The sequence below is a fragment of the Eufriesea mexicana genome, unplaced genomic scaffold (genome assembly GCF_001483705.2).
Source record: "Eufriesea mexicana isolate 0111107269 unplaced genomic scaffold, ASM148370v2 scaffold92, whole genome shotgun sequence".
NCBI lineage: Eukaryota > Metazoa > Arthropoda > Insecta > Hymenoptera > Apidae > Eufriesea > Eufriesea mexicana.
In genome coordinates this window covers 568,838-587,309 of record NW_016908266.1, presented here as the reverse complement: position 1 = coordinate 587,309, position 18,472 = coordinate 568,838, and the positions used below count along the sequence as shown (strand labels likewise).

General features: G+C 34.1%; 2 protein-coding genes across 3 annotated transcripts in view; one reads left to right on the top strand and one right to left on the bottom strand.

Annotated features, from left to right (window-relative positions):
• LOC108554876 (protein unc-80 homolog) overlaps nt 1-14,017 on the top strand; it is a gene marked incomplete at its 5' end in the record, with an annotated part of 54,366 nt that extends 40,349 nt beyond the window's left edge. Inside the window, 6 exons of the mRNA XM_017910284.1 lie at nt 204-554; nt 1,512-1,724; nt 3,753-3,839; nt 9,534-9,656; nt 11,970-12,118; nt 12,245-14,017. Of these exons, the coding sequence (XP_017765773.1) occupies nt 204-554; nt 1,512-1,724; nt 3,753-3,839; nt 9,534-9,656; nt 11,970-12,118; nt 12,245-12,835 (1,514 nt within the window). The remainder of the gene's footprint in view (nt 1-203; nt 555-1,511; nt 1,725-3,752; nt 3,840-9,533; nt 9,657-11,969; nt 12,119-12,244) is intronic.
• Nucleotides 14,018-14,344: 327 nt separating this feature from the next.
• On the bottom strand, nt 14,345-17,449 carry LOC108554880 (carboxypeptidase Q). 2 transcript variants are annotated; one of them, XM_017910291.1, is made up of 7 exons: nt 17,413-17,449; nt 16,709-17,099; nt 16,128-16,278; nt 15,780-16,029; nt 15,482-15,722; nt 15,075-15,257; nt 14,345-14,987 (listed from the first exon to the last, which is right to left on the bottom strand). In XM_017910291.1, exons 2-7 carry the CDS (start codon nt 17,080-17,082, stop codon nt 14,735-14,737), a joined length of 1,452 nt encoding a protein of 483 aa, XP_017765780.1. In that variant the 5' UTR covers nt 17,083-17,099; nt 17,413-17,449; the 3' UTR covers nt 14,345-14,734. The 2 variants fall into 2 exon arrangements, with proteins under 2 accessions (XP_017765780.1, XP_017765781.1); XM_017910292.1 differs by lacking the exon at nt 17,413-17,449 and having other exon boundaries at nt 16,709-17,186.
• Nucleotides 17,450-18,472: the final 1,023 nt, after the last annotated feature.

Here is an 18,472-nt window from a genome sequence, read left to right as displayed (position 1 = left end):
CTCCCAAATTTTCAACCACATTTTTCCAAATCTTCCATCACGTTCTCCTTAAACCATTTCTCGCTGGCAATAAACACTATTTTAACCACCACCCATGTTGACAACTTTCATTCCCAGAATATTCGCTAATATCATAATATCGAAAAATTTATTTCAACGGATATCACGACTTCGACAACATCGATTTACCCTCTTTTTCGCAGCCCTGAAGATAATGACGATCTGTTTTGAAACGGAACTGAAGACCGAGTGGCCAAAGATCCTACGCACGATGCGGCTGCTGAACAAGCGGAACGAAGCCTCCACTCACCTGTGGAACTTCATAGAGTTCGTGGTGACACATCGCACGGCTTTGTACATTCAAATGCTTCCATTCATCGTGCACAAAATCGGCCAAGCCCCGATCTCGGAGCACGAGAGGAATATGCAGAGCATCATCAGAGCTAAGATCAACGGAGACACCAAAACGGTACCAAAATCACGCGGGACATTATTGGCGGACCTGATACACGAGCTGAAGAATCTGAAAGAGGAAATAGAAGACCGGAAGTTCGGTTAGTAAAATTTCACGATCACATTGAACCTCTTCGAATCCGTCTTCATGTTTGTCTCTCGAGTTAGAGATTTTCATCTGTACCGGTGCACGAGTGCTAACCCTTTGCACTCTAGAGATCATCTTCAGGTACCATTTGATAAAATTTCGAAGATTAACATATTAATTAACATATTAAATTCGAAATAATAAAATAGTGTGTGAATAGAAATTAAGTAATTCTACGTGTTAATTATTATTTATAATTGTAACCAATTTTTATTCACTGTTCCGAAAGATATTGTCGACTTCATAGCAGAATATTTTTGAATTTCTAGTCTTCTGTAGAAGAAGAAAAATCGTCCAGTGCAGAGGGTTAGAATTATATAGGGTGTCTCAGAATTCGTCCAAAATTAGAATTTTGCGTCATTTTCATTCAATAATAAAACATAAACGGTGCATGTTAAGGGATGCTCGAGTTCAAAAGAAATTTTTCGAATTTCATATATACAGGGTGTTTCAAAATTCACACAAGATTTGAATTTCGCGCTATTTTTATCCAATAACAGAAAATAAAATAGGAAATAATTCGAATTTTATATATATAATTGGATTGTCCCGAAATTTATGCAAGATTTGAATTTCGCGCCATTTTCATCTGATAACAGAAAATAAAATAGGAAGTAATTTGAATTTTATATATATATTTGGATTGTCTCAAAATTTATGCAAGATTTGAATTTTGCGCCATTTATACTGCAAAATATTGTTAACGAGAAAAAAATACAGGATGACAGCTGATAGTTTAGGGTAATTAAAAATGGAGTCCTACACGAGAGAACAACGCATCTTTATTGTTCAGTAATATTTATAATTTTTGATTAAAAACCTATTTTGTTTTCTATCGACTTTTCGCGTGAATTTTGGAACACCCGATACGTGGTTGCTTTTCTAAGTGCCAATTTCATTGCGATCGTAGACGAGGTACAAGCGGAACCAAAGAGGAGCGTGGTGGACATGCACTGCACCGAGGGACAACCTCGTACACAGAGGCTGTCGTTGATCGATCTTCTGACCGGGGATCTTGGAGCCAGGGGTCACATGAATCATCAGTCGAATTCGAGCAGTACCATCAAAACAACGCAACCGAGTCAAGTATCGGCGCCGCCAAATGGTATACAGACTGCGCGTGGTACGATCCTAATTACATTTTATACTAATCGCGTATAGTAAACGTCTGCGACATGTAGAACTTCGTTAAGCTTCAAGAGTTCACTTGGACATGAGATTTTCAATGATAACACTTATATGGAATTTAAATCCTGGTCTTTTAATACAGTGTAAAACCTCTCGAATCTGAAATAGTAGGCAGATATAAGAATAGATCTCGAAATTGAATTTCATTTATTCAAACGGAAATTTGAATTTTGGAATATTTAGTTGATAGAGGTGGATTTTATTTCTCTTAAAAGAAATTTAAATTTTTGACAGGGAGAATCTTCATAGATATGAGAAAAGATTGTACTTTTAGAATTTTTAGTTGATATAGATGGATTTTATTTCTCTGAGAAGAGACTTAAATTTTTGACAAGAAGCATCATAGATCTGAGAAAAGATTCGAATTCTTTACATAAAGAAAACAAAAGGATAGAAATTGTTCATATAATGAATTCCAAAATTAAATTTCATTTATTCGAATGGAAAGTCGAATTTTTTAATTTTTAGTTGATACAGATGGATCTTATTTCTCTGAAAGAAGACTTAAATTTTCAATAGAGAGAGGATTCGTAGATCTGAATAAAAGATTCGAATTTTTTACACGAAGGAAACAAGAAGATAAAAATTTATTCAAACAGAAATTTGAATTTTGGAATTTTTAGTTGATAGAGGTGGATTTTATTTCTCTTAAAAGAAATTTAAATTTTTGACAGGGAGAATCTTCATAGATATGAGAAAAGATTGTAATTTTAGAATTTTTAGTTGATATAGATGGATTTTATTTCTCTGAGAGACTTAAATTTTTGACAAGATGCATCATAGATCTGAGAAAAGATTCGAATTCTTTACATAAAGAAAACGAAAAGATAGAAATTGTTCATATAATGAATTCCAAAATTAAATTTCATTTATTCGAATGGAAAGTCGAATTTTTTAATTTTTAGTTGATACAGATGGATCTTATTTCTCTGAAAGAAGACTTAAATTTTCAATAGAGAGAGGCTTCGTAGATCTGAATAAAAGATTCGAATTTTTTACACGAAGGAAACAAAAAGATAAAAATTGTTCGAACAATAAATTTCAAAATTGTTGCGTCCCGAACCATTCAACTCTCACGTTCATAATTTCGCGGGGTTGTAAGGCCCATTACATGGAGACGACAATCTTGCAGAGATGCGACCTACTCTAAATTAATTGAGCTAGACCTGGTTAGGGTTGAACTAAAGAGTTCTGACGTGCGACTGTTTTCTAGTGCTGAGTTTCATCGAGGTGGCTTTATCTTGACTGCTTTAGCTTTCGAAGTAGAACTGTCACAGTGATGTCATTGTCGTTTAACCTATACATTTCCATTTCGTTTTCATTCTAATAGTACTCACTGCTAATTCCATACCAAATTGTTTTGTTAAAATGCATTCAATCGAACGTGAGGAATTATACCGAGCATTTGACAGTATAACATTAATATCTAAACGTTGACAGAAATTGGCACTATACTCCTAAACTTTCACGTAAAACACGATGTTCAAAAAGCAACTGCTTCACAAATTTACACAAACAGTCGCTGATTGAATATCCAATACTATGATTTAGCATATTTCTTCCATTTGTCAAAATTTACACATTTGACAATGTCCTAAGTTACATATTTCCCACATCTCGTGTCATCGTCTCCCTAACTCCATACCAAATTGTCCTGTTAAAATACATTCACAATCAACAATCCTAAAATGTTTCGTGTGTGAATTAGAATTTGGTACTAAGAAATTTATTCCAACGGATTTTGATTATTTTTAGGGAAATATTTAGGGAAATTTTTAGGGGAATTTTTAGTGGAAACTGTTACAGCTATTAATCCTAATTTTTAATAGGAATTATCAAAACTATCATAAACTGTGTGTCCAATTTTGTTGTTCTCCTAATAATTACAGAAATGAATTAATGCCTAAAAATATCCTACAGATATTTGCCACATCTCGTGTCATCGTCTCCCCTTATGTTCCAGGATCAAGCACCAGCGGTGGTTCCTCGACTCTCCGCGAGGCGTGCGATGGCGTGACCGAGCAGCAGCCAGAGCAGCAGCCACCAACAGGTATTTCATTTGCTCGAAACCTTATCTATCAGACCCGAGTTGAAAACATTAAACGGTGCGACTGCAAGCCTCTCATAAATGTTTCGCTGTTTCTCTGAGCGATTACGAGACGTCTACCACAGTTGGATCGAGCCATTGTCTATAGGGCACTGCGAGGAAATTTGCAAAGCTCTTGTGACACCTTGTTCTCTCGCTTCGTAATTAACGACGCATCATTTCATTCCCTGACAGCGAGGCTTGCGACGAGGCGTTCGAGTGTATTATCCTCCTCTCTCTCTCTCTCCCTCTCTCTCTGCGAATGCGAGATTTCTTTCCTTAGCCAAATCGAATCATAGTGCATATAGATATAGACGTACTCTCTCCATCACCGTAATCCTTAGTATTCGATCGTTCGGGCCTCCCTGTTTGGTCTTATATTGATCATTGCGTTGCTTCCATTGCTAGCTAGGGGACGGAGGTAAGCGGATACTAATAGTAAATTCTGCTACGATCTATGATAAACGTCCTGCTGGTGTGTTCCCTTGTCACGCTTCTCCACATTCTCGTAATTTCATCTGATCTTGCTCACTCTTTCTCCTCTTTCTATCTTCCTCTTGATCACGTCTGCTGCTACTGTTTCTCCTATGGTTCCCGTGAACAGAGATTCGACTAGACCTGTGTGTACGTGTGCACGTTGAGAAGAATCGTTTTCCGAATTTTCTTTCACCGTTCACGTTCCCGTGTACGTCAATGGACGATGCTGTTATCGGTGTTCCCCCGCTGAGGGAGACGAAATTTTCACCAAATTTCGTCGTGTAAATAGCTCCGACGTCACACGCCCCGGATAAGTGATCGTCAGCCGGGGGACTGCCCGTAGTCATTTAACCGGGGTATGTATGTGTTGCCCCTTTTATGTGTCGTATGATCATCTGTTTGTTCAATTTTGGAAACCAGTGCCGTAACAGGGTGAGTAGCGATTTGGGTATTATTATAACGAAATTGAAAATTGACAAATAAAAATTATGCGTTTTTTATATAGGCATTATACATAGGATTTAAGGGAAAGTGACCTGACTTAACACTTTACACTCGATAAATGACTCTCAATTACTCTCTCAATTTGTTTAATTCTACTATAATTATTATTAGTGTAAAAGGTGTCAACGAATTCATAAAAATGTAAGAAAAGCTTCGAATTGCAGTTTCCTTGCAACGAAAAAATCTTCGACTATAATTTAAGTAACAAATAAAATTCAATAATTATATTAAAAATAATTACACGTGAAATATTGAAATGAAGTAATGCTTTTCATTCTTTTCTCACGCATTTTCATGATTTTCTTTATTTCTTCTCTTTATTGTAGTTTAAGAGGTATCAACGAGCTTATGAAAATATAAGGAATGCTTCGAAGAAATAATCTTCGAGTGCAGAGTTAAGATAGATCTGAACTCGTTTTCGAGAAAATCTCTCTGATTGTGCGATTTAAAAAATAATTCTTTCGCAAAGATTAATCAAAAAATATCAAAATTTGAATTTACCCAGTGTCTTCGAAATTCATTGTTTCCATTTATCACCGAATTACTTGTACCAGCTTGAATCGTTACTCGCTGCTTGTTCGCATTGGATCCGTATAGAAACGTGAGAATGACTGCGCGAAATCTTTTAACCGGGGAAAGACGTAGTTAGTCTCTTATCCGGGGAGTACTATGTGTATCATGAAAAGTTTAAAAATCTCATTTTCACGGTACGTAAATTGTTTTGTTAAAATGCATTCAATCGAACGTGAGGAATTATACCGAGCATTTGACAGTATAACATTAATATCTAAACGTTGACAGAAATTGGCACTATACTCCTAAACTTTCACGTAAAACACGATGTTCAAAAAGCAACTGCTTCACAAATTTACACAAACAGTCGCTGATTGAATATCCAATACTATGATTTAGCATATTTCTTCCATTTGTCAAAATTTACACATTTGACAATGTCCTAAGTTACATATTTCCCACATCTCGTGTCATCGTCTCCCTAACTCCATACCAAATTGTCCTGTTAAAATACATTCACAATCAACAATCCTAAAATGTTTCGTGTGTGAATTAGAATTTGGTACTAAGAAATTTATTCCAACGGATTTTGATTATTTTTAGGGAAATATTTAGGGAAATTTTTAGGGGAATTTTTAGTGGAAACTGTTACAGCTATTAATCCTAATTTTTAATAGGAATTATCAAAACTATCATAAACTGTGTGTCCAATTTTGTTGTTCTCCTAATAATTACAGAAATGAATTAATGCCTAAAAATATCCTACAGATATTTGCCACATCTCGTGTCATCGTCTCCCCTTATGTTCCAGGATCAAGCACCAGCGGTGGTTCCTCGACTCTCCGCGAGGCGTGCGATGGCGTGACCGAGCAGCAGCCAGAGCAGCAGCCACCAACAGGTATTTCATTTGCTCGAAACCTTATCTATCAGACCCGAGTTGAAAACATTAAACGGTGCGACTGCAAGCCTCTCATAAATGTTTCGCTGTTTCTCTGAGCGATTACGAGACGTCTACCACAGTTGGATCGAGCCATTGTCTATAGGGCACTGCGAGGAAATTTGCAAAGCTCTTGTGACACCTTGTTCTCTCGCTTCGTAATTAACGACGCATCATTTCATTCCCTGACAGCGAGGCTTGCGACGAGGCGTTCGAGTGTATTATCCTCCTCTCTCTCTCTCTCCCTCTCTCTCTGCGAATGCGAGATTTCTTTCCTTAGCCAAATCGAATCATAGTGCATATAGATATAGACGTACTCTCTCCATCACCGTAATCCTTAGTATTCGATCGTTCGGGCCTCCCTGTTTGGTCTTATATTGATCATTGCGTTGCTTCCATTGCTAGCTAGGGGACGGAGGTAAGCGGATACTAATAGTAAATTCTGCTACGATCTATGATAAACGTCCTGCTGGTGTGTTCCCTTGTCACGCTTCTCCACATTCTCGTAATTTCATCTGATCTTGCTCACTCTTTCTCCTCTTTCTATCTTCCTCTTGATCACGTCTGCTGCTACTGTTTCTCCTATGGTTCCCGTGAACAGAGATTCGACTAGACCTGTGTGTACGTGTGCACGTTGAGAAGAATCGTTTTCCGAATTTTCTTTCACCGTTCACGTTCCCGTGTACGTCAATGGACGATGCTGTTATCGGTGTTCCCCCGCTGAGGGAGACGAAATTTTCACCAAATTTCGTCGTGTAAATAGCTCCGACGTCACACGCCCCGGATAAGTGATCGTCAGCCGGGGGACTGCCCGTAGTCATTTAACCGGGGTATGTATGTGTTGCCCCTTTTATGTGTCGTATGATCATCTGTTTGTTCAATTTTGGAAACCAGTGCCGTAACAGGGTGAGTAGCGATTTGGGTATTATTATAACGAAATTGAAAATTGACAAATAAAAATTATGCGTTTTTTATATAGGCATTATACATAGGATTTAAGGGAAAGTGACCTGACTTAACACTTTACACTCGATAAATGACTCTCAATTACTCTCTCAATTTGTTTAATTCTACTATAATTATTATTAGTGTAAAAGGTGTCAACGAATTCATAAAAATGTAAGAAAAGCTTCGAATTGCAGTTTCCTTGCAACGAAAAAATCTTCGACTATAATTTAAGTAACAAATAAAATTCAATAATTATATTAAAAATAATTACACGTGAAATATTGAAATGAAGTAATGCTTTTCATTCTTTTCTCACGCATTTTCATGATTTTCTTTATTTCTTCTCTTTATTGTAGTTTAAGAGGTATCAACGAGCTTATGAAAATATAAGGAATGCTTCGAAGAAATAATCTTCGAGTGCAGAGTTAAGATAGATCTGAACTCGTTTTCGAGAAAATCTCTCTGATTGTGCGATTTAAAAAATAATTCTTTCGCAAAGATTAATCAAAAAATATCAAAATTTGAATTTACCCAGTGTCTTCGAAATTCATTGTTTCCATTTATCACCGAATTACTTGTACCAGCTTGAATCGTTACTCGCTGCTTGTTCGCATTGGATCCGTATAGAAACGTGAGAATGACTGCGCGAAATCTTTTAACCGGGGAAAGACGTAGTTAGTCTCTTATCCGGGGAGTACTATGTGTATCATGAAAAGTTTAAAAATCTCATTTTCACGGTACGTTTCATTAGATAATTCTGTTATTATTGCTATTTTCCCTTTCGTTTTGTACACAGTCGTAATAAATAAATAAATAAATAAATATATATATATATATTTATACATATACATATAGCAGTATTTAGACAATGGTAATGTCCAACAGTTGGTATCCTGTTCATCGTTGCATAGCTGTACTTCACTATAACGTAGTTGCTTCGACTTTCTCTCTTGCTTTCCTTCTTTTACCTGATCACACGATTGTATCTTCAAAATTAATTCTCTCGCAACAAGTTGACACAGTATTCCTCGTTTATCAGACAAACGTATACATACATCTCTTATGTACGTGGGCGTGTACGTGTGCTTAAATATCTCTACACGAATTTCACGATTCTCCTAGATTTTTGGACACAATTTCTCACAGGTCTTCCATTATCGAAGCAACCTCGTAAAGAGTTAAATAAGACAACACGATTACATCATACTATTTCATATTTAACCCTCCCACGTATTTAACAGTTTCATTCATTTCAGATCTCCCACTGACCAAACCTTTTATACAGGTATCCCATTTTTGTGCAACATCACTGTAAATATTTCGAGAGATCGATATCGCGAGTAGAGGCAAATGCTTTTAGGGAGTTATGGCAGCTTAAAGCGAGATACCAACTAGATGCAAATGGAAGTTTACTTAGTAGAAGCTTCGAAGTCAAATTTTATATAAATGGTACATTCGTATTTCACACTCGAATTATTCGAAATGGTACTTTGTTTATTTAAGAAAATAATAATACACAGCAATTAATGGAATTTTCAATTGTCAATATACTCCTCTGCTTTGTTTTTAAAATTATTTCGAAATTTCTCATATATTTTTTTACATAATTCAGATAACTTTATTTATAATAAATCATTTATCAAAATTATTTCTCGTCGTTTGTGAACAACCATAAGTACTTGGTTCACTTTCTCTTTCGTTGCTGAATTATTTATAATACTAATATTTAGAATTAAATATTATTTAAAATGTACTATACACTATGTGAACAGGCATAAGTATATACTTGGTTCACCTTAACTCCTCTACTTAACTTGGAACAACACCATTAAACTCTTTCAACCCTCCAAAGCATTTTTCTTGTTCATTGTTGAATTATTTATAATTGGATATTATTTAAAATGTACCATGCACCATGTGAACAGACAAGTATATACTTGCTTCACCTTAACTCCTCTACTTAACTTGGAATAGCACTCTTAAGCTTCTTCAACCCCCTAAAGCATTTTTCCTGCCTCTTCTACTCTTCGAAATATTTGTGCCAGTAAACTAAAATGGGACACCGTCTGTGAAATAATAATTTAAATCGAAACAATGAAACTTTTCAAAATATCTTTCATTTATACATTTGTATAGCTTGTAACACCGAATTTGAACGATTGAACGGAATTCGAATCGTGGTAAATGGTATTTCGTCATAACAATAAACACCATCACCTGGTATGACTCATTTTGTCGTCTTTCCCTTCATTCTAGACGTTAAATGTGGCATGTTTCAGATAGATCCCAACCATCTTCTACTAGCGATGAACGTAACCATGTAAAGCCTCATCCTATATTAACTCATCAAAAGGCGCCAAAACTGCGCTTTCTCTGTTCCGTAGAGTTTAGGCACTCATCAGGTAAATTTCGAGCCCCTACTGTAAATAAAATAAGTTATAGTTGCAACCAGTCGCCGGTTATATTTTTCCAAGATGATATTCGCAATTTACGAGATAACGTAAACAAGATGATTATTATAAAAATGAACAATCCTAAAATGTTTCGTGAGTGAATTAAAATTTTGTACTAAGAAATTTATTCCAGCAGATTTTGATTATTTTTAGGGAAACTTTTAGGGAAATTTTTAGGGAAATTTTTAGGGGAATTTTTAGGGGAAACTGTTACAGCTATTAAGGCTAATTTTTAATAGGAATTATCAAAACTACCACAAACTGTGTGTCCAATTTTGTTGTTCTCTTAATAATTACAGAAACTAATTTGTATATACGTACATGTATATATTTACAACGTAGAAGTGTATAAATAAATAGCTTCAATTTTAACTATTATTTATGCTATTATTTGTTCAAATATGTGTTCTAAATTTGTATATTTTACTAAATATTCATAGTCATTTAATCCAAACGTAGAATATAGTGGATGAAGGGGTTACAATTACAGATGGTTCAAATAAATCTCTTTCATTCATCTCATTTGTCTATGTAAATATAACAAAACAGAAATGTCATCCAGTAACATTAGATTTTCGTATTCCATTGTATTCTTCATTGAAAATATGGGATATAAATTGTTAGCATGTTTAATTATTTCCTACCGTTGTGATCGTATATCACGTTTCATTTCATTTTCATTTACACGATATTTCTGTCAACTAATGATACAAGAAACACGTCCCATTAACCATATTTATGTTAATCGTATTTACCATCTCAGATGATAACGAACGCATAAGAGGTAGAAATATTTTATTTCAGAAGAATATCGTTGATATGGCTGATATTATAAATATGACAATAAGTAGTAATTTATTCACCTATATTTTTCCAAAATGAACATATTATTAAAAAATGTAGTTGGTAACCGTTTATTTTTCAGTAAAAATTATTTAATAATAGCCAAACGCATGGAAAGTGTTTATACAAAGATACAATTTATAACAGAATCATACTACTAGAGCCCTCTAGCAAAATTGAATTAGTACTACTAATGAAATGTTACAAATCGTTCGTTGTATCCTGTCGGTATAGAAGATCTCTTCAAAGTGATTAATATCGAAAGTATATTGGAGAATAATTAAAACATAAACGAGACAAGTAATGAATCTTTTTAGCTAAATCTTTCAAATACTTTTTATTGATCATAGTGTTAATCGGATATTCTATCACATCGCACACATCTACGATCAACGCCAAATTTCGAATCGATAATTTATTACCCGGTGACAGGTACTTTTATAGAGAAAACGATCGTTTTAACCTCGTTCGATTTCTATGTATAATAATGCCAAAAGTATCCCATTAATATCTCGAAAATTATTCATTTCCCCTAAAGAATATTTTACATTTAGTATCTACCAACCCCCTCCTCTTCGCCTCCAAATTTGGTATCAATCGGATATCTGTGCGATTTGGAAAAATATCCTGTTAATACTTTTAAAGGATATTATTTCTACCTCTAAATGTTTACACACGACTTTTCAGATAATAAAAATAGTTAAAATATTCACTATTATTTACTATTGAAAGAACACCCTATATATTCTTCAATCTGCACTGTACATTGTCCCTCTTCAATCTTCTTTTATTACCTTCTTTGTATAATTACCAAATGCTCGCTCTTCTACAGTCCTTCCAAGCTTATTTTTTCGAAGTGTAATAAGTAACACACACTTAATTATAAATATGTACAAATAGACTAAGCTTTTAACTATTTCGAATATTTCAAGCAAATTTTCTCTTTCTCTATCGAACACAGTTATGAGCATGACTATCAATAAATTTATTAAATATTTTATTCTTCTAAGAACAGCTTTTAAATCGAATGTATAGTGTAAATAATGCTGCGCTTGATCGTAATATTATTCACAACGCATCATATGAAAGCAGGAAAAAGACGAATAGTCGATATATTTATTACAATTATTTTACGTACAAACTGGATTTGTAAATACGTTATAGATTTTAATATTATTGATACTCTAAACCATAAATTAGATAAAAATTAATAATTGTTTAATTAATATTTATTCACAGTAGACATAGTGCAATGTTAACATAACCACACTTTACGAAACATAATCGTTACTAACGCTGCGGTTCGAGAAACACGTCGGGTTGCAATTTGTAGTTTTGGGAAAACAGCATGGATAGATTGTAGAATAGAGAGTAGTATTTCACGCGAAAAAGGATGTTAATCGCGCATTGTTTTGTCAGGGGAAACCGTGACAAGCCAACTCAGTCCAACCAGTCCAAACGAGGACAGTTCAGGCGAATCCCGCCCAGACAAACCTCGATTACAACGCTCTATGGGTCAAAGCAAGAAGACTTTTCGATTGCGAAAGAGTCGAAGAGCGCACGTAGAAGTAATAACATTAGCATACAATTTTATTAGTATCACGTTACAAATATAATCGAATTTTAATTAAATTTATTAATTTGAAATACGTGCATCGTATTACAGTCAGAATGACATGGAATTTATCTTTCAGACAGTGCCAGTGAAATCAGAACAAAGTAACATGTCACAGCCACAAACAACTCAACCATCGATTTTAACACCACCTACACCGGTGATGGAACCTTCAAGCTTCAGTATCCCCTCCGATTCGTCGTCTATTCGATCGAGAAGAAGTTCGTCTATTCGTCAATCGGACTGCGAAAAGGGTACTATTCTACCAAACGATCAACAACAGATGCACAGCAGCCTTCATCACCATCATCATCATCACCATCACCATCACCATCACCTTCATCTTCAAACTTCAGACATCTCATGGGACGAAGATACATCCAGTACGTCTGGTTATCGTGAGTCGTACAGTATGCAATTGGTGTCGCTAGAAAGCAGCAACAATAACACTCGTCCAATTCAAGTACCGCCTTTAGCATCGCCAGACTTGAACGACATGCCCTCTACTAGTAGCACTACGACTCACGTTTTCGAGGGAAGCTCGCCAGATTGCTCTATCAACGGAAGCGGAGGGGAGAATACTGCTTTATTGACGGCTAGTCAAAGAACGACTTCGCAACATTCTCTGCTGATGGTATTTCCGAATCAGGACGAGGATACGTTGATATAGATAATTAACCGATACATAGTCGACGTATACCACGACGAGACTGATTAAAGGTTGGTTGGTTGGATTATTTTATTTAAGCGGATGAGCAAAGCCCATTACGCTAAGTACAAAAACTTTTACATGTTTATAACATAGTTTATCACTTCACACCAGCAACTTTCCTTGTAACGAAAATAGAGTTTTCTGAACCAGCTATTTATTCTTTGGTATTATACATTCTGGTTATTACACGAATGGACAATATCCATCTTCTTCTTATTGCTACTTAAACATTACAGAAGAACAATACTCATGGAATGTTTCTAATTCTATCGATACACTCTCTAATTCTTTTTGTCCTCGCTCGTTCACTCTTTACAAACTAATTTAAATTGTAAGATGGTTTGTTATGCATCTACAGACCTCTCTTCGGCGGCTTGTTTCTAATTTCTATTGGCTTATTCACTTCTATCGTCGTACGTGTACATTTTTTTGATTGGCTGCATCTTCAGTGTGGCGCCCTCTATTTCATCTAGTTGCTTAGTTCTGTTTTCTATTCCCGCCAATTCCTGGGCGGCTAACGTGGCCCTCCCTTCATTCCTTTTTAATTCTCCTTGACCTCTTCAATTATTTTATTGATTTTCCCATTTTCTACGCAGACTTCTGGTATACCTAACAAATGTCATAACCATTCTTCAACAAAGCCTGGACTTCTCCGCCGATAAAACAGAAACGCTCATAAATTACATTACAGCAATACGTCCGCTAACTCTTCGACCGCTCATACCCGACTGATTAAAGCGTCAATAACCTCTAATTGCTAACGGGATCAGTACATATCTATGTGCTATCATTTGCCACTTGGACCGTTTTTATTTCGATTTATATCATTTTCTCAAGCATGTTAATAAGTAGAACCGTTAATAGGGAGAGAGTACTATTTTCTTGACGTAAGTAAAATGTGAACGACCGTGTGCTGTTGATTACAAAACAGTTACGTTAGCAGTTAAGGGTTCAACTGATACACGATAACGTAGAAAATTTTTCGTAATGTAGAACGACTATAAGTCAATGAGATGATCTATTACGGTGTTCAGAGTTTTCAATAATGTTCTCCGTTGACCGGAAAGACCAATTAAAAATACATATGTTGAGAGCCTAGCCTCGTGGTCGTGGAATATGTACTTTGTAATACTTCGACGAGCGTAGCGAAATTACGACCACGTGGACGATTAGGCCTAAATATTTGTATGTCACAATTCTCTGTAAAAACGAGTACATTTGAAATAAAAATACTTTACGAAAATCACTATGAATTTCTTCTCCATTCTCAATATAATCGCATAGAATTTTGATTTTCTATCATTTCTGTTATTAACAATTTCAATTCATTAATCTTGATCTTATTTTAGAGATAATTTTCATTTAAAGTCAGTCAAAGACTTTTAGATTTTCTAGTTAAAATTTAATACATAGATTGGTTTATTTTCATTATAGTATATCTTGTTTAGAAATTAAATTACAGGCGGCCCTCGATTTTCGCACATTTTTAAAAATTCAACTTTTTAATCCTCTGTGTTAGGATGTCCCCTCTCAGGGGACCAAGAAAAGAAAAAAAAGTTTAGTATTCAACTAACTCTTGACAAGTTTATAAAGGAAACACCCGAAAGTACTTAACACGCCTCTTTAACTTCATTATGTATACCATAATTCATTATTGATAAATAAATACTTCAAAACACAGGTTTTGGTGCATATTGTTTTACATCCCTCTACTTTCGAACATTCAACATTCGCACACACTTTCAGTAACCAATTATGTGCGAAAGTCGAGGGCCCACTGTATATAAATTTTAACATTATTTTGGTACTTTTTCAAATATTTTCCTTATAATATAATCATTCCAGATATTAATAATGTCATTTATGCCGTGGTAGATCGACGCTGATATCGGCAAGTACGTATGCTAGTGCTGCAAACAGTGCCGTTCCCTTGTCGAGTGCTTCCGGATCTTCAACTAACATAGTATCTGCATTTGAATGGTGATAATAAAAATATTTTTCGTTCTGATTCCAAAGAGAACCACCAGGTACACCTGCATCTACCCAAAGACTAATATCGGGACCTGCGTTCGGACTACGAACTTTCATATCTCCCATACGAGATAAGAGCCTAAAAATAAAACAAATTAAAAATTTGTATCTGATAATGTTCTATCTGTAATTGTGTTCTAGTGTAATTTTATTTTGCAAAACTAACTTAATAATTCTTTCTAAAATGCATTTCACTTCTTCTGTCCCAGTAAACTCTAGACCTAAAGGCATAAATGTTCCCATATCCGATTCCATAACGAACTGCAAATTCTTCTGTTCAGCTTTGTGAGACTGAATGTACTGTGAAGCTCCTATCATCCCCATTTCTTCGCCTGTCCACATGATCATCCTATAATTGTAATTATTTTTAACTTTAAAAACAAAATCAGTTTGTATAAATTTTTCTATTGTATTGTAAGTACAGATAATTATTATTCATTGTATTTTGAGTCACAAAGCATTTCACGACGTATATGCGTATATAAAATACGACGGCGTATATAAAATTTAACGAGTACTTTTAAAATAGAATATTAAATTTACTATTAATTCGGGAAACAATTTGATATTCACCTCACTGTTCGTCGAGATTTGTAGTTAAGATGTTTCAGTAATTTTAAAGCATGCCATGAAATAAACGCTCCACCTCCGTCATCCATTGCGCCCTGACCAACGTCCCAACTATCAATATGACCAGATACAACAACAACTTTCTCTGGCATCGCAGTACCTTTCAGTTCAGCTACTACATTTCGCGATGTTTTCATTGGTAAATTTTTCGCTTGCATTTTCAAAAGTATCTCTATTTCGTTACCTGAAGAAATAAATTACAGATGTTATCAATGTTGTACCATTTCTACGACATGTTTACCTCTATCTGACATTCTTCTTAACAAAGTAGCATCTTCAGCAGTAATACAAGCTACAGGAATTTTAGTCACATTTTCGCCATATGTTTGCATACCAGTATGCGGAGTATATAACGAATATGGCGTAACTGACCTAATTAAGGCTGCAACAGCCCCATATTTTGATGCACTTCTTGCTCCATGGGATCGATATTCTACCGTTTCACCATATGAAACATATTTCTCATTATATACAACGATCTTTCCTCGTACCTGAAAGGGCCAAAAAGAATAGTGAAAATCATTCTAAAAATGCAAAGTATAATTTATAAATAAAAAAAAAATATTTAATATAAAAAGGTACTGAATACTTCATCTTTTCGATCGTCGAGTTCTTTGAAACTGTTCACTACTATGGCCTTGGCTGTGATTCCTTCAGGCGGAGTACCCACGCTATAACCTAATCCCAAGATGCTAATACTTTTACGCCTCGGTTTTAACAGCGTCGCTGACTCTTTACCTCTGAAAAATAAATATTTTGACCATTTGAATTCATAGAAGAGATAAAAGAATATAAAATTCATGGTAAAGGTAAAAACAAAGTAAATTAAAGTAAAATACAATATACAAAATATCTTGCTTAATATTTTTAAAAATATTTCTACTATATTTACAATTTCATAGCATTTAATACATGATATGAAAAAAAAAACAAATAAAATTTGGTGGAATAAAACCATAAATTAAAATGGTTACGAAATTTCAAATTTTTTAATAAAATTAAATGAAATATTCTGTATAAGTGTTTTAATAATACATATATGATTTATCGATGTCTTCCGTGACCCCCACATCAGTACCCCAAAACTATATTCCAATACATCGATAAACTAATTTGAACATTATACAAAATAAATGATCACTTAATTATTTAATAATTATCAAATTTTACCTAACCCAATGTGGCACGACAACAGATTCACCATGAACGTTATCTAATCCATACTTGATCGATCTATTCAACACATAGTCGATGGAATGCTCTAGCACATCACTGCCAGTTAATCTTGGACCAAATTTGTCAACAAAGTAAGCTAATTCCTTCCATGTAGTGCCTTTGAAGCTACCTGATATAGTTTCGTTTATTATGACGCTAACCAACGGAGCATACGAATCGATTTCTTGTATAAGGCTTGGTGATAAGTAGCATGTATTTACATCGTTCACTTCTTCACTGTCCACTACTATTGCAAACTGTATCTTCAAAAGCCACGTGACGATAAGAAATTTCATGAACAATGACATACTTGCATTGAGCATTTCCATTGAAAACGTTTTATCTTCTGAAATTAATATTTGACGAGATTTCACTGTTTGATATGTTCTTGAAGTGCATTTATATATTCAATATGTGTATATGTATTTATTTAATAAATTTTAACGTTATAAAATAGAGTGAAAATTGCATGGTTGATTCTATTATTATGACACTGTATCCCTTAAGAATGAAAACATTTATTTTCACTGCTGTATTGTTGCTGGATTCTAAGATTAGTTCATGTGGTTTTGAATGGTGCAGGAAAATAGTTTGATTGTTGTGTGTATTAACTAAATAAGCAGTGTATTCCATTGATATTGCACAAAACTGATATTTACCACTTGTAGTTTAACTTTATTAAATAATAAAACAAATGTACAAATGTGAATAAAAATAAAAATCTACAAAAACAAAATTAAATAATATACATGGCTACAATGGCACGTCGCAACATCTCGATTCGCTGGTTAACTAACGTGTATCAGACTATAGACTTAATATATATATATAATGCTATGGAAGGGGAACGAAAGTTACGTCTTCGGGAGATTCCTTATAATACTGTTAAAATAAATTTTGCACTTTACGATAACTTCATGATATATCTGTACTATATATTTATTAATTAAAACACAAGTTTATCATCTGCAATCCATTCTAAAAACATTTGCATTTGAATGCTTAACATGAAATTATTATTCGTCTGCAATAAAGCACGGAAGAAATATACGACTTGTTCGTGGTAATATAGCAGATAAAATAATGTTAATACCTTCAAATAGTCAAGTAGAATTTTTGCATGGTTACAGTATATACGATAATTGGTAAGACAATAATTTCGTACTTCTGTACCTGCAGTCGGTAATAAACTATTCTTGTTTATCTACTGTAATCAATATAAATTACATTTAATTTACATATTGAAGTAACTTAAATAAAATAAATTAATTATTTTTAATTCCCTTCAAACCAGAAGTAATTTTTGTATGTTCCTATATTGCACTAATAAATTAAAAAACATAATATAAATATGTAATACAATAATTAATATTTATATAATATAAATATAAACAAAATAAAAGAAATTTTCTGCTATGAAATTTTATAAAAATTTTAAGACATGTCCACTGGCTAAATACTAAAAATTAATATGTAATTTCAACATTATTCAATGTTACTATTAAATTATAATAAACGACCGGAAATTTTTAACGAGAATGATGTAGAAAGTTCACTAAAAAAATTCCTAACATCAGAATCGAAACAGAACAGAAAAATAAGGGAAGAAAACTCTAGAAAAATAGCACGTGTACCGCCTCTTATTAATTCCGTACACACCGCGATGATAAAATATATCTTTCCTCTAACGTGATTCGCTTAATACTGTACACATCATAC